Here is a 16,576-nt window from a genome sequence, read left to right as displayed (position 1 = left end):
GTATAATAATGGATGTACGTATGTACGTACGTACAAGGACCTGATCATCAATGCATATGCACAAGTATACTGCTCATATTTATATATGTATATATTTATATTTAGTCAATATTATATATTACTGAAAATTAAACTATTTCAAGCTAGACATGCAGCTACTCATGAATTATATATGAATGTTTTGTTAATTAATACGCAAAAGTGTTTTTTCAATTTGTTCCTGAAAATTTTAAAATTTTCTTAATGGTTTGGAAGTGGCTATAATATATATATATATATATATTGTCCAAAATGAACGTCCTCATATATAAAAGCATGAAGTTACAACATTTTTATTGGGTTGACTACAGAGAGCACTCATTTATAATAATGCATGGGTATTGGGTGGTCCCCTCCAACAGCAACAATGACAAAAGTAATCAATTAATAGATTAACTAATGAGAATGAAAAAGATTTTGAAAGTTATTGTTTGTCAACTGAAAAAACGAGATGCATTACCCAAAAGGTATCTGTAAAGCAGCAAAAATATCTACAAGGTTCCAAAGCACCTTTTCTCTGTTTCACCCACATGAAAAGTTTGCGCCTCTTGTGATTGCGACCAATATAATAGAAAGAGAAATGACCGCTGCCAACCATTTGAGCACTGGATATCCTCCCCCCCAACAAAATCATTCCCAACTTCACTAAACACCAACCAATCGGGACCAAATGCTCTCCTTTGATTTCTCTGTATCTCCTGTTAAATTCCATGCCCATGTCCATGTATCCACCACACATGCGTGTACATGAGCAAACCGACGACAATCCAGATATGATATCCGCCACACCGACCGAACGGTATGAGCATGACAGTTGCAGTTGCATACCGCCATTCCATCTTTGTTACACTTAATTTTTATGCACTGTATATATCAGTGTAAGACCACGACTTAACTTCTCCTTCGTTATTTGTTCTCTAATTCTCTGCAGTTCCTGTTCTTTTCCACACAAAAAAAATCCAGGGTTATAAAAATAGTTGTAAAGCGTTGCAGGTTCTAGGTGTCTACCCTTATGCAATAATTGACTGCTAAATATGCTACTTGTAAGTTAAAACCTTTATCCTTCACCTGTAGTATTAAACTTCTCGAGATTTCTCTTATCCCCTTATTTTCTTTCTGTAAAATCACCACTTTTTGTAACCCCACATGTATGTCCTGCCTATTGTTTTTCATTGTTTCGAATCGGTGTTTCTTTTTTCGTTGATTTTCCCCTCCCACTAACCTTTTGTTCCCTTCTTCCTTCTGCTCAAACTGTTGTTACTTTTTTTTTCCTTGGCTCTGGAGGTTGCTACTTGTTTTGCAATGTTTTATTCCTGGATGGATTTTTATTGTTACTTGTACGGGGTCTTATTAGGTCTTGATCATTGAGCAAAAAACACACATGTTTCTGTGATCATGTTAGTCAGTGATTCCATGCTTCTTATTTTTTGTATCATTTTTATATCTAGACAATTTTTTTTTTTAATTTATCGGTTTTTCTGTTCATTGTATGAGTTCAAAAATTTGAGCTTGAATCCGCAAATTCTATATCACCACTCCTTGCTTCATGTTCTGCGATAATTCAGTCATATGTTGCTTAGACATACTTTCTGGTGTTCCTTAAATCTAACATCTTTTTGGAGTGTGTGTTTGGAACTATCGTTGCCATGCAGTTTTCTCGTTTCTTGATTTTTTTTTTTTTTTTTTTTAATGTTTTGCAGAGAAAGGTGATAATTTGGGTTGGGGTTTGTGATTAAAAAGGGGGCTATTTACCATGAATATGTTGTGGCTTCTGGTACTGATAGTTTTCTACCATGGGACCTCCTCAAATGGGGCTGTTACTAATGTTTCTAACAGACCGTATGTTGTAAATGTTGGGGCTATTCTCTCTCGCGGCTCTATTATTGGCAAGGTTGCGAAAGTAGCAATAGAAGCTGCAGTTGAAGATGTGAACTCTGACCCAGGTGTTCTTTCTGGAACTAGGATAAATCTTACGATGCTGGACTCCAACTTCAGCGGATTTCTGGGCATTGTTGAGGGTATGTTATTCCTTATATCCATTGTTTGTTTTTTCATTAATCATCTTCTCTTCGTTGTTTTCATTTGTCATCTTCTCATGAGGTACGTTACTAAGAATCGGAAATGGGTTATGATTTTCTGTGTTTTTAATATGTCATAACAGCCTTACAATTCATGGAGAAAGACACCGTGGCCATAATTGGCCCTCAACTCTCTGTAACAGCTCACGTAATATCTCATATTGCTAATGAGCTTCAAGTCCCTCTATTGTCATATTCAGCGACAGACCCCACCCTGTCTTCACTTCAGTTCCCTTTCTTTGTTAGAACTGCCCAGAGTGACCTTTTTCAGATGGCTGCGATAGCAGAAATTGTGGACTACTATGGATGGAAAGAGGTGATTGCAGTCTATGTTGACGATGACCATGGCAGAAATGGAATTGCTGCATTGGGGGATAAGCTTGCTGAGAGACGTTGTAAGATCTCATTCAAGGCACCTATGCCTGTTGAAGTGAACCGGGATCAAATAACTGATGTACTGGTTAAAGTTGCTTTAAGTGAGTCTAGGATTATTGTTCTTCACACTTATGCCGGTTCTGGTCCAGATGTTATAAAGGTTGCAGAGTCTCTTGGGATGATGGGAGCTGGGTATGTGTGGATAGCTACTAACTGGCTCTCTACTAACCTAGATACAAATCCTCAGCTCACTTCAGATGCAACGGAAAACTTTGAAGGAGTTATTACTTTGCGTATGTACACACCAGATTCAGAACTCAAAAGAAAATTCGTTTCTAGGTGGAGTAACTTGTCTAGTGGAAAGAGTATCAATGGCACTTTTGGACTAAGTACTTATGGACTATATGCCTATGACACTGTTTGGCTTCTCGCTCATGCAATTGATGCATTTTTCAATCAGGGGGGAATCATCTCATTCTCAAATGATTCAAGGTTAACTGAGCTTAAAGGAGGGAGCATGAATCTTGATGCTATGAGCATCTTTAATGGAGGGAACCTGTTGCTTAAGAACATCTTACAGGTCAATATGACCGGTGTAACAGGATCCATTAGTTTTACATCAGATAGGAACTTCATTCATCCTGCATTTGAAGTAATCAATGTCATTGGCGTAGGATATAGGAGGATTGGGTATTGGTCTAACTATTCTGGGTTATCTGTCCTGCCTCCAGAAACACTTTACACGAAACCACCCAATCGTTCCAGTGCAAACCAACGACTAAGCAGCATGATTTGGCCTGGACAAACAACAGATCGGCCTCGTGGGTGGGCTTTCCCAAACAATGGAAGGCAATTGAGAATTGGAGTGCCAAAAAGAGTTAGCTATCTTGAAATTGTCTCACAAGTAGAAGGCACTGACATATTCAAAGGGTACTGCATTGATGTATTTACTGCCGCAGTGAACTTGTTGCCATATGCAGTCCCATATAAATTAGTTCCTTTTGGTGATGGTCGTAATAACCCAAGTGACACTGAACTTGTGCATTTGGTCACTACAGGTGTAAGTATTAACAAAACAATTTTCTAACAACTCCCAAGAATTTCTTTTAATTTTCTAATTCTCTGGTTTTCTTCAACCATGTAGGTGTATGATGCAGCAATAGGTGACATCGCAATCATCACTAACCGGACCAGAATGGTGGATTTTACACAACCATACATTGAATCTGGGCTAGTGGTAGTGGCCCCTGTTAGGAAATCAAACTCTAGTGCATGGGCATTTTTAAGGCCATTTACTCCAAGAATGTGGTGTGTTACAGCTATATTTTTCCTCATTGTTGGATTAGTAGTTTGGATTTTGGAGCATAGAATCAATGATGATTTCCGGGGTCCCCCTAAAAAACAAGTCGTCACTGTTCTATGGTGAGGTCTTGAACATATCAAATCTTATGAAAACCGCCTAATGCTTTCTGTTTTGCTTTGTGTAAACCCACCAAGATAAGTTTCTTCCTACTAGATTTACTACGTGATTAGTGTAAACATATTATCATCAATTTGCTTTGAAGTTCTTTTTTCTGTTCCTTCTTTGTGGAAAAAAAATCATGATGATGAAAATGACTAGCAATCTTTTCGATCTGATTTAGGGAAAGCATAGAACTCCTGACTCTTCTTTGCTGCAGAGATCTAGAGATCAAAGTACCGATGTGAAAATTGCAATTTATTAGGAATTTTCGATGGGGTTTCATTTATGATTGACACAACTGCAAACCACTAAGAGTTATTGAAAACTGCATCAAGATCGTTTTGTTAGGAATTTGTTCTTTCTAGCATAATGCGTCTCTGGTGAATTAATCAATGTTTGTATTGAATCATCTTGGTGTAATTCACCAATCACTCACGTTTGTGCTTTGTTTGATCTGCAGGTTTAGCCTTTCAACTTTGTTTTTTTCCCATAGTAAGTGAATCGGCGCTAATTTGTTTCTAATTTCTCATAGCCATAGATGATAGTGGCAGCACGAGTATAGCTTAAGTTACCTCTTTTCTGTTACTCTGCAGAGCAAAATACGATCAGCACCCTTGGCCGCCTGGTGCTAATTATATGGCTATTTGTGGTTCTTATAATCAACTCGAGCTACACTGCAAGTTTGACCTCAATCCTTACAGTGCAGCAGCTTTCTTCTACCGTCAAAGGGATTGAAACTCTAATTAGCAGCAATGATCCGATTGGCCACCAGCGAGGTTCATTTGCGCGCAATTACTTAGTGGAGGAACTTGGCATCCACGAGTCCAGACTCATTCCTCTTAACTCTCCTGAAGAGTATGCTAGAGCCTTAAAAGACGGTCCCCATGGGGGAGGTGTTGCTGCAGTTGTTGATGAGCGTGCATACGTAGACCTCTTTCTCTCAACTCGATGTGAATTCAGCATTATTGGTCAACAGTTCACTAAAGCCGGGTGGGGATTTGTAAGTATCTATTTTTATCAATGAAACCATACTCCCCTGCACTGCTTGGTTTTAGATTGATCTGTTTTCTCCTCTTCAACGTTCTCTGAACACATATAAATGTCTTCTACAGTGATTTATTCAAGTGTTTTCACAAAAGAGTAAAATGTAGGTGGGTCTAGACAGATAAGGAAGTGTTTAATAATCAATCGTACTTTTCATTCCCAAGTGCTGTTGGCCAGTAACAACATGCATGGTTTTGTTCTTCTATTCTCATCAGGCATTCCCACGGGACTCACCTTTAGCAGTTGACATGTCAACTGCGATTTTAAGATTGTCTGAGAACGGAGACCTCCAGAGAATGCATGACAAATGGCTTGCGAGGAGTGCATGCACACCACAAGGCACAAAGTTTGAAGTGGATCGTCTTCAGCTCAAGAGCTTTTGGGGTCTTTTTGTGACATGCGGGTTTGCTTGCTTGCTCGCTCTCTGTATATACTTCATTCTGATGTTGCGCCAGTTCAGCAGGCACTCAGACGAACTCGAGCCTTCTGGTAGTGGTAGAAGCTCGGCATCTGGACGTGTTCAGACATTTCTTACATTTATAGACGAAAAGGAAGAGGATGTCAAAAGTCGCTCTAAGAGAAGGCAAATGGAGAAGGCCTCAATTAGGGGTACAGGTGAAGATGAATCAACCCACAGTTACAGTTCCAAGAGAAGACATATGGAAGCAAATTCCAGTAACAGTCTTGATGTTAGTAACGAAGTCTAAATACATCATCTACAGCTTGGACCTCATACACTTTCTTATACGTACACATAATACATTTATAGTTCCCATCCAAAGAGGAGAGCATACATGTCACATAGTCCACATTCCTATGTAAATATGTTTTTGTAATGAATTAAACCTCCAAAAGGCGAAGAAGACTGCCAGCCGCCTCGGTAAGTTCTAAAGTAATTTGGTTATTCATGATAGAATCTCCTTGTAGCCCAGATTTTTGTAAACTCATTAGCCGTCTATTCCTCCATAAATCACCAAATTTTGGATTCAGAATGAACTTTTGATTAATACAGAACATGAAATATTTATTTCCCTCTTGGCTAGCCTTCTACTTTCTTAAAAAAATCCAGGACAAATAAATTTAGAAGAACTATAATAACACTGTCATCACTCGCCTGTGGTGCCTTACTTTCTAAGACTACTTCAACACATGGTAAAATTAATTAATACACATTCTATACATTATTAGTATGTTTACACCTATAAACACCATGTTTATTATGATTAATTGAATATCAACGCTATATAATTAGATCTGAATCACCAATGCAGCCACAAACAGTTCGTAATCAGTTAAATATGGGCCCACGTGCTAATCAACGTTGATATTCAAATACTTCCGAAACCATCCCTCTCCCCGACAGTATCTGCAAACAACTTTGTGGACCTCCATTAAGAGTCTTGGAAATCGACTAGCAAAGTAGCTATCAAATCCTTCAGGTACTGGTCCTAAGAGCCCCTGAAATAACCATGAATAATTAAAAAAAAACAACAACAATCAGCTACATATTTGTTCAATAACAATCTATCCCCTGTAAAGATAAAAGGGGGATATGCAAATTATCCAATAGTTTATATGTATTCAGTCCACGTGACCAAGGATAAATGTTCACTGCGGCCGACCGGCCTAATAATGGCAACTTTAAAGTGAGACTATCAAACTGACCAACCCGGCCTAAAAAGAATAAATATCTTGACCCAGTTAAGGAGTAGAATTGCAGCTCCACTGACTTCAGGACTGATTTCCATGGGCCCATCATCCGACCCTCTCACTCTGGAATACATGAGAACCCTACAAATTTGAGTTTTCTAAATTTCTTTAAAACTATGTGACAGATTCATAAATGCAAGTCTTGTTATCATTATTGCAGCACCATCCGATAAATGATCTTGATACTCTAATGCATGTGCGCGTTTCTATGCATATGGGATTTGGAATAGATCATACTAGAATAAGCTAAGTGATGCTGTTTGGCTGAACAAAACCCATTCTTAGTTCAAGAAACAAACCTGAATTTCTTTTGGAAGTTCTCTGTAATGATTCAATTTGTTTCGCATGACACGCAATAAGTCTCGAACACTATCAAATTTGTACCGTCTATAATGGCCAATGTTCGTGATAAATGCAGGTTCCATCTTTTGATCCCATTTTGAGCCCAATGCTACCGACCCGATGCTTTCTAATGCTTTAAAGAATTCAGAATTAGTCTCCCTGTCCTCCAATTCGACCCGGTCACTAGTATCCCGAAGAAACGACAGTCTAGTCTCAGAACTCCAAAATAAAGGGTGGTGCAACACCTCTGATGCCCTAGGTCTGAAAGCAAATACGTATTTCGTAAATGCAAATATCACTGAAAAAGAAGCATATAACATGGGGGTAGGAGAAAAGCTCATATGATGTGCTAATGATTGAATGGTAAAAATCAATCAAACGTTGACTGTTTAATTCTGTCGTACACTGAACTCAAGACAATACTCTTGCTCAACAAGTACCAAATCACTTTTTGGGGTTGGTAAATCGAATAATGAAAACACATTATTAGAATTATCAGAATATCAGTATATTCAACATAAGTAATTAGTGATTAGACCAACCTACTACCTGGTAAGAAAGTATAAAAGGTTGTTGGAGGTCAAGACCAATCATAATGTGTCGATCCTTCTACCCATAAAGAAAACTAGATATGGGCAGGTTTGTTGCGGCTGGGAAACAAAATAAATATTTAATTTTAATGGAGCATTGAAATTCTACCTTACTCGACTCAGGTAGGTTTAGACAAATGTTTTTGTTTGGAAATCAGTTAACATGCCGGAACTTTTTTTAAATTGATAAGCTGAACTAAAATAATTTAAAATGATTTGAGAAATAACATGCCGAACTTCCATAATCTGGTAGAGAATAGTATTGCATACTAAAAAACAAACATTTTCAACAGCATTAAGAGAAGTAATACTCACCTTAATTCAGGGTCAGGACTCAATAAACGAAAAATAAGATCCACACCTTCAGGGATATTTTGCACCAAAAAGAGGTCCATTTGGTTCTTCACAATGTTGATATCACGTTCAAGACGTTCACCAAATGGATGTCTGCCTCCAGTTATGCAGAAAAAAAGGATACAGCCTAAACTAAACAGATCTACGGCACGTGTTTGCCGTCCATGCAGAAGTTGCTCCGGTGCTTGCCAACCAGAACTGCCACAACCTATGGTATGTGATTACATATTAATAATTTGAATAATGAATAAGAAACACATAAATAGCAAGATAGGATATAACAATTGAGACAAATTGATCCAAGATTGCAAGTGCCACAACTTGTGTAACACCCAGGCCTAGCACCAAGCCTTTTTTTTTTGGGGGGGGGGGGGGGGGGGGGGGGGGGGGGGGGGGGTTAAGTATAAGAAAAGCCCATTGAAATTTTTCGAGTACTATTTTATGGGCCCAAATTGGTTTTTTTAACGGATATCAAATTTTCTAATGGACTTGCCATTGTAGTTAAAAATTCTTGGAATATTTTTTTGAATTGAGTTAAAAATAGTTTTATAGGCCGAGAAAATTTATAGGACAAGTTGTAATATTATAGAGTTTTGGATCGAGGCCCAAAATTTAAGGAAGAGTCCATTTATTTTTTTCACTACCAATCATGGGCCCAAATTTTTGAAATGGACCAAGAAGCTCTAGTCCATGAGATTTTCTTTCTAACCGCACAACACGCACGTCGTTTCCCTCTTCATGCACGTCTCCCTTCCTGTTTTCTCTAGGGTTTGTTTTGGTATTAAATCTCCTATATATATAGATACGTTTATCCCACATGCACGTTTTCCCATTCCCTTCTCTAGGGTTTTCATACCACCCTTATATATATATATATATATATATGCACTTATCATCTCATGCATAGAGAAACTGTCGAAACACCATTGTTGCCCTCTTCAGCCTTCTCCCCGTCGCTGCCTCCCAACACCTACTAGCTCAGCACACATGGTTGCTTCATGGAGTCATCTCTGCACCCTCGCATGACTATCCACCACCCCATGCACCACCGAAGGGTAGCCACTACCCAGGCCACACGAACGCAAACCCCTGCACCAAGAAAAGTCGTAGCCTCCATCCACGTACGTTCGCAGCAAGCTCCTTCGCACCGCCACCTCCACCTCACAGAAACCGCCTACCCAAGGCCTAGCGTACTACTCCGTAGCCCTCCCCCCACCGTGCGCCACCACCCTCTTCACGAATTCAACCCGTTGTCCCCTGTTTTCCCACTCCCGAAACAGAGCAAGTCCTCACTCAATTCGTCCACTGAGCTCCCCTCTGCGGGCCTCTCACTCTCCCCATGCCCTCAATTTTCAACCACATTAAACGACGGAAGCCACCGCAAGTAGCTCCCGATCAGTCACACGCCTTCCCTTCCGCACGATGTACTCTCTCTGTCTCTCACTCATGCTTTCACTGTGTTCTCTCTCTCTCTCTCTCTCTCTCTCTCTCTCTCTCTGTGTGTGTGCTCTGCCACAATCACCACCGTCCGCCTAGCCCCTTGCTCCACCACACGCCTCCGCCGCATGTTTTTGTTGCCTTTCTGTATGGTTTATAGGAGGTTTTCTAGAAATTACGAGTTGGCCATCTTAGTTGTAAAAACAGGATGTTAAAAATAGGTTATTTTATTTTGGGCCACAGGGACTTGACTGGCCTTTTAATTTTTGAGTGTGTTCCGTTAAGTTATTTTGAAGTTAAATGTTTATGGGTCGGGCTCGAGTTTTAAACTATTTTTGGCAGGGTAATTTTTTATTAAAGTGACTTTTCATTATTTTAAGTGGGTTGGGTTCGTTTTCTTAAATGGACTAGGTTTGTGTTGAAATTAGATTAAGTATATTAAGTGGATATTGAGGGATTTGGAAAATAAAGGCATTTCAGGGTTATGAGAATTTTAGGTTTTGAGGAATTAAAAATAGGACGATTTTTTTAGCATTTCAGGTTTAAATTTCGGAATACATGTTCGAGTGAAAATTTACGGAAATTACGTGATTATTTTTAGGTGACGACTTATATTTGTTTGACATTGTTAAGGAAAATTTCTTATAAGCTAAGAAGTTCGGGTAAGCGGGGTTCTTATGCCAGACTTTGCATAAAAATAAAATGGGCTAAGGTCAATTTTGAAAAATTTGCATGTTTTGTTATGAAGAGAAATTTGAACTACCTCAGTTATTTATTCTGCATTACTTATGAGATTCCGTTTAAGAATAAAGTAGTTTCTAACATGACTAGTGTAAACATGAGCTATTTTGCATTTTGTTTCTGAACTGTACAAAAGAAAGCAAATATGAAATTTTGTGCATAAATTATGTTTTTGTGATCTGATTATGTTTTATTCTGAAGATGTTCAGTACTCTGATATGATATGATGTGATTTTTGAAAACCTCTAGTGTAACATTTTGTTCTTATTTCTGTTTCGTTCTGACCTTACCACGGGTGTAAAACTGTGGTCTCTATTTGGGTTGGTACCAACTTTTCTGTTTCCGGTGCACCCACTTTGAAAGCAAAAGTGATTTTCTGCGTGATCTTTCCTGTATGCACACTCGGGACTCCGAGAATAATAAGGGAAAGATTCACATTTAGTTTCTGCTCGGTTGGTCGCCGGGGTTTGCACAACCCTACCACGGAGGTTAAACATGGTCTCTATTTTTATATGATAAGATAAGATGTGATGTTTCAGTTTATGCTATGCCAAAGGGATTTTGATTATGAATATGTTTGAACTTTCACTCTGATATTTTTGATAATATTCTATTTTGTATTCTGAAAGAAAATGTTTTGTTATGCATTCTGAAAGAAAGTATTTTTTCTGCATTCTGAACTCTATAAATGTCCACGTTTATACACAAGTATATATTCTCTGCTTACTGAGTTGTTGATAACTCACCCCTTATCTCAAAACATTTTTCAGATAATTTTGATGGTTCAACTGGAGAACAAGAGTATGAAGTTTTAGCAAGATGTGATGATCGTAGAGGAATAAGTGCCCGAGGGTACAAGTACTTATTTGAGAGTCATAGTTATTAAATTGATTATTTTCGGATATTTTGATGTGTTGAGTTAAGGATATTTTCAAGTTTTTGGGGAGTTTTTAATTTATCCTATTGAGAATTTTTTTGTTGTACCTATGAAGGAATATAGATATTTTGGTTGAGCAAATTAATTACTATTTGATTGAGTTTTCTGAATTTTATAGTTGTGATATTGGAGATGATTTTAGGTAATATGAGTTAACTCTCTGGACTTCCAGAAACGAGACGTTACAACTTGAATTCTCATTACACCAGACGGAAAGGTAAACCGATCAAAATGGTCAAACCGAGCATACCTTTCAAAACTCATCACGCAATAGATAACATTAGTTATGCATGTACTAAATAATGTTGTATATAAAGGGCAAAAACTACTGAAAAAAAAAACTAGGTAAGAGTGCTTGCCAGTAGCCTGATGACTCAAGGAAGACATATCCCCAACAAGGCGCTTGCTAATGCCCATGTCAGAAAGTTTTGCACATAAAGATCTTTCCTTGATTATCAAGACATTTTGAGGCTTTAAGTCGCGATGAATTATTCCCAATTCATGCAAATGCACTAGCCCAGAAACCACATCCCTGTGTCAAATGCAAGATAAGGGGTTAAGAAGATGACAACAAAAATCAAAACTATTTGATCCAAAAATGGAAACTGAACTTAAAAATCATTCAGGAGTAATTAGCCTACACTTGTGTTCATGTGGGGCTTGACAGGCATGATGGTCACATTCAAAGCATTGAAATCAATATCAAAACGGATATGCATTTCACCCTCCTAATAACTGAACTTATGGGTAGTACAGAAAACTTGGGGTATTAGTATGGCAATTCAAAACTTTCCAGGGTTGTATGATGATATCTACCAAAGATGTATGTTTAAGTCCCACGAGTGTGGAGTTTTGCCTCATCTTTCTCATGCATTAATGACAACAATCCGACATGAACAAAGAAAAAAACAAAGCTACACATAAATAAACATTATGGCTATGATTAAACACAAAGGCTACTTTCATCTTTCTTTCTTTCTTTCTTTCTCCTTTTGATAAACCAACAAATACTATCATGTGAAAACAAAAAAGACATACCAACCAACCTCATCATCTTTAACAATAGAGGTGACGGATGACCATTTGCTTTCCACAAATTGATACCCGACATTCTATTCTTCATGGACTCTAGACGGGCTTTATAATCAATCATAGCTCTCGTAGCTTGTTTCTCATTGAATGCTGGGTATTGTGAATAATCTGTGTAAACCTGGATCAAATCATCCAAGCTGCAAGTACACCGCTCCAAAGAGAGATAGACAAAATCTTGATCATATTCCACTCCATACCATCGAACAATGTTTGGATGGTAGTCAGATGCTATAAGATTCTGAATTTCTTTAAAAGCCACATCATTATGAGCATGGACCAGACGTTTTACGGCAACTGGTCGACCCTCATAGATTCCCTCAAGGATAATAGTACCATTACTTCCCTTAGCAATTTCAGTGTTTGATACAAATAGTTTACCTATCCTGCGTCCATTTGCGCCACCATCTAAAAGTTTATTGAGGTGCAACAGTGTTTTGTTCTCACCATCAATGTGTGCATAATTATCCTTTTTCTCAACATCATCATTGCTTGCTGATTTTTTGTTTTTCTTCCTCTTCAAAGATGCAGCTTTGGAGCTAGAATTACAAGGCAGCTCATTCAACGAAACTTTTTCTTTAAGAAACAGAACACAACCTTTAACGACAAGGCCCACAACAAGAATGATCATGAACATGATGATGGAAAATGCCAATGACCACTCACGAAACATGATTAACATGTGACTAAGAGAAAATTTAGTGCTATGCACTTCAACAATCCCTGTATCATCCATCTCCCTAGGAGGCAATTGAAGCATTGGGTCACTATCATCTACAAGTCTATCAACCTCGGGTTTTATAGGAATTATCAAACCTGAAGGAGGCATTGGCAGCAGCATATCTCCAAGATGAGCCCCTGGGAGCATTTCAATCCCAGAGGATTCTAGCAAAATATGACTACGATGGCAGAAAATAGGGCCTCTTGTGTGACATGACAATGGCAAAGCAAAGTCAATTCCAGTTTCTAAACCAAGCTTATCCAGAAAATTCAAAGGAGCCCCACTAGAAGCATCTAGACAAAGCAAAGAAGCCCCAATTTCAGCAATCGTCATATTCCACGAAGTTTTGTCCGAGTCTCGAGCAAATGACGTCAGTAGATAATCTGTCCTTGTGATGTGCAGTCGCAAATCAACAATATTTGGACTCTTAGATCCAGGCTTTACCAACACCTTACTGGATATATCCTTATATGAAACACTCTGGTTTTCATCATCACTTTGCAGTGTTGATTGAGAATTGAACCTGTAAGTGCGGATCAACTTTCCAGTCCTAAGATCAACCTCAAAAACAGTTGTTTTCTTAGATCCAAGCGTAACAGCCCCATCCTCTGATATGTACGGTGTATTTTTGACAAATTCATCAATAGACATCGATAGTTTCTGCATTGGCAATAAGAATCAGTAATATGACATATCACAACAAAGTGAAACAGTATTTACACACGACCAGAACTGGTATCATAATAGGTGAACTCATAAGGGGACACTTTTAGGTTGTGCAAGCAGCATTAAGTGACTAGAAGAAAAATAAAAACATGTGCATGTGACAGTCTCTAGTGATCATAGACATCAAGCAACTACAGAGGTTAAGCCGCAATGGAGAGCCTAGAAATTCCTTCAGTGTCAACAATCCATTGACAAATGCAACAACTTTTTTTTATTGGCACCAAGTGTCCGGGAAGAGCATCCCGACTAATCCTGAGGGTGCACGGGCCCTCAGCAAGGAGTTTCCCACAAGTGCACTTCAGGTAATTCAAGGGGAAAATCTCTTTGTCTGATGACCCTTACAGATTGTTTCCATCCATTAGGATTCAAACCTTGAACCTTGGAGGGAGCATACCACCAAGACCAAGGTCTTTACCACTTGAGCCAACCCCTAGGAATTAACAAATGCAACAGCATAAAAATAGAACTTAACTTCCTCATCATTTTTTTAATGACAAGGGACCCTAAAGACTGTGCAAACACAACGTGTATTTTCTATACCTGCAGTGCGGCCCCATCATACGGATTAGGGAAATCATTGGCTTTTCACTCATGGGACGTGACTCTCAGAAATTATTTGCACCCACGGGTTTGAACCATAGATCGATCTAGACAAGTATACCCCCAAGAGAAAGGTCCTTACAACTTGAGTCAATCCCAAGGGGTTAGCTTCCTCACCAAATTTACTTTTACAAAATATATTTTTAATTATATGGAATCCCAACAAGGCAAGGGCAAACGAACCAACCCTAGGGTAGTAAACCCCGGGTTCCACACAACAACAAAAATGTAAGAAACTCGTAACAAGTCAATAATCAACACTTTTCAATTGAAGCTTTTGTTTTCTTTATAGACAAGTGAGTGGGTCGGGGAGGGTGGGGGATAGCAGACTGCCACATGAACTTATGCGCTAGGGAACCACCTGATATTCATAATTCCTCCTCTTTCATTTCCCTCACACTATTTGCAAATATGTAAAATGTCTGTTAAGAACTTCTAAGAACGAAGTTGGCCTTAGGGTCCATCAAATTTCCAAGTTCATCTCATAAAAGTGTTGATACAACATACCACTCTACCAAAGTGCTCAGTGTGCATATACAACTCCCAGTCATCTCCACAATCTATGAAAAACCTGCCACCCGCATTTTCTTTATCTTTATCTTGGCTGAATGGAGCCTGAAATGAAGTATAAATTGGTGCTCCTGATGTAAACGACCAAATAACTCTCTTAGAGTTACTCTCCACCAAATAGACTGTCCCGTCCAGGCCAGCAATCAGTGTCGTACTATGTTCACTGTTCCCAAGGAAAGGCAACATAACATAATTAGATACTCATACCAAAAGAAAAGAATATAGACCTGTGCGTGAGTGTGTATAGTGTTACTCAAATGAAAGCTAATCTACAATTAACAGGTAACAATGCTTAACTCGGATAGGGAGAGAGAATACGGAAAAGACTTTTTAATTAGTAACCAGAAATTTTATTGATGATATTGATAGGCATAGCCTAAGTACATGGGGCATATAAGTGACAAGCATACGGAAAAGAATTCAGAGGATTTAGCAGGGTACCTTGCCATCTCAAACTCCCTTACATGTCCCTCAAATGAAGTGGATTTTTTATGAACGAGATAGCGTTTTTATGAATTTCTCCATGCTTTAATCTTCAACCATAACAATTTCATAAAATTTGAACAACTTCTAACCACAATATCGTCACTATTCTCAATCTACTCCAAATTTATAATATCTTATCATGTCCTCCCCTTTCAAGTTTCAACCATACCGCCAAATAAGTTGAGGGATATCGAAGCTCCCCACCCTTTCATTTTAAACATCCAATTATAGGAACGGAAAAAAGTTTCTCTGAACTATTCTTCCACTTCTTATCATCTCCTGTCCTCACCCCTCCCTCCAAAACTCCATCCCTAGGGTTAGTAAAACTATGCTTTTTCTGCGAGTCGGGCCCAACAACCATTAAAGGCTAACTAAACGCGATTTTGAAAAACTAAAAGGTCAGTGTCATTTCAAGACCCTGACGTTTTTTTTGCTTCAATTCACTCCATAAATTATCCAGCGTGCATGATACAGAGTTAGCACTTAGGATTGCTGAACATATTCGATTTCAAACTACGTTCCTCGAAAAATTTATTCAAGAAACTAGGAAAAACAAATAAATTCACAAAAAGTGAGAAAAGAAACAGAAGGACTCACGGTGAGATAGACAAGAGAGACCGACTAGGGCTCCGAGATAACTCACCCCCATACGGACTCCAAAGCGATAACTCACCAAATGAGTTTGAAAACGCAGAGATTACGAATACCAAAAACAAGCATAAGATACAAATAAAATGGTGTTTCATCTCCGAAATGAGATAAATTGGAAGTTAATGTTGATAGGTTTGAGAAAAGAGAGGCTGTGAGCGTGGGAATAAGGAGATGGTCAAGGGTTTTGGAGATCATGGGAGAATAGCAACAGGCAGCATCGAAGATTCTAAGCTTCTTCCATCCCTGCAATTTTAGGATCTCCGAACCCGTAACCTTAGGGCACTCGCAATGTCTTTTCTATTTGGCATTTTTTACGTAAAATAACTAGCAATATGTCAAAATAAGCTCTTAAAACTAATGCAAATTATATATGAACCAAACAGATTCTCTAATAATTTAACAGATTCTTCAAAAAAAACATGTATTAATTTAAGTATTTTTTATGATTTCTTTCTTTTCATTATTTTTTTATTTTTATTATTTCTTTTTTTCATTATTTTTTTTTTCTAATTTTCACATCTAGACTCTTATTTATAACATGAAAAAATTATAATATTATTAAAATAATTTAGTTTAATACCATTATCGTATTCCAGGACATAATAAATAAAATAATAACAATAA

General features: G+C 38.2%; 2 protein-coding genes across 4 annotated transcripts; one reads left to right on the top strand and one right to left on the bottom strand.

Annotated features, from left to right (window-relative positions):
* Nucleotides 1–588: 588 nt before the first annotated feature.
* LOC121260883 (glutamate receptor 3.6-like) lies at nucleotides 589–5,990 on the top strand. The gene is made up of 8 exons (XM_041162946.1): nucleotides 589–917; nucleotides 1,740–2,057; nucleotides 2,201–3,552; nucleotides 3,637–3,914; nucleotides 4,415–4,446; nucleotides 4,548–4,954; nucleotides 5,214–5,801; nucleotides 5,846–5,990. Exons 2-7 carry the CDS (start codon nucleotides 1,793–1,795, stop codon nucleotides 5,703–5,705), a joined length of 2,826 nt encoding a protein of 941 aa, XP_041018880.1. The 5' UTR covers nucleotides 589–917; nucleotides 1,740–1,792; the 3' UTR covers nucleotides 5,706–5,801; nucleotides 5,846–5,990.
* Nucleotides 5,991–6,156: 166 nt separating this feature from the next.
* Nucleotides 6,157–16,289, bottom strand: LOC121260884 (serine/threonine-protein kinase/endoribonuclease IRE1a). Of its 3 annotated transcripts, none has more exons than XM_041162947.1 (7): nucleotides 15,899–16,289; nucleotides 14,753–14,978; nucleotides 12,156–13,579; nucleotides 11,469–11,641; nucleotides 7,956–8,202; nucleotides 7,008–7,311; nucleotides 6,157–6,456 (listed from the first exon to the last, which is right to left on the bottom strand). In XM_041162947.1, exons 1-7 carry the CDS (start codon nucleotides 16,045–16,047, stop codon nucleotides 6,310–6,312), a joined length of 2,670 nt encoding a protein of 889 aa, XP_041018881.1. In that variant the 5' UTR covers nucleotides 16,048–16,289; the 3' UTR covers nucleotides 6,157–6,309. The 3 variants fall into 3 exon arrangements, with proteins under 3 accessions (XP_041018881.1, XP_041018882.1, XP_041018883.1); XM_041162948.1 differs by having other exon boundaries at nucleotides 6,157–6,364; nucleotides 15,899–16,280; XM_041162949.1 differs by having other exon boundaries at nucleotides 15,945–16,279.
* Between the last annotated feature and the right edge of the window lie 287 nt (nucleotides 16,290–16,576).

Source organism: Juglans microcarpa x Juglans regia, chromosome 4D, assembly GCF_004785595.1.
Source record: "Juglans microcarpa x Juglans regia isolate MS1-56 chromosome 4D, Jm3101_v1.0, whole genome shotgun sequence".
Classification (NCBI taxonomy): Eukaryota; Viridiplantae; Streptophyta; class Magnoliopsida; order Fagales; family Juglandaceae; genus Juglans; species Juglans microcarpa x Juglans regia.
This window is presented reverse-complemented; position numbering and strand designations above follow the sequence as displayed.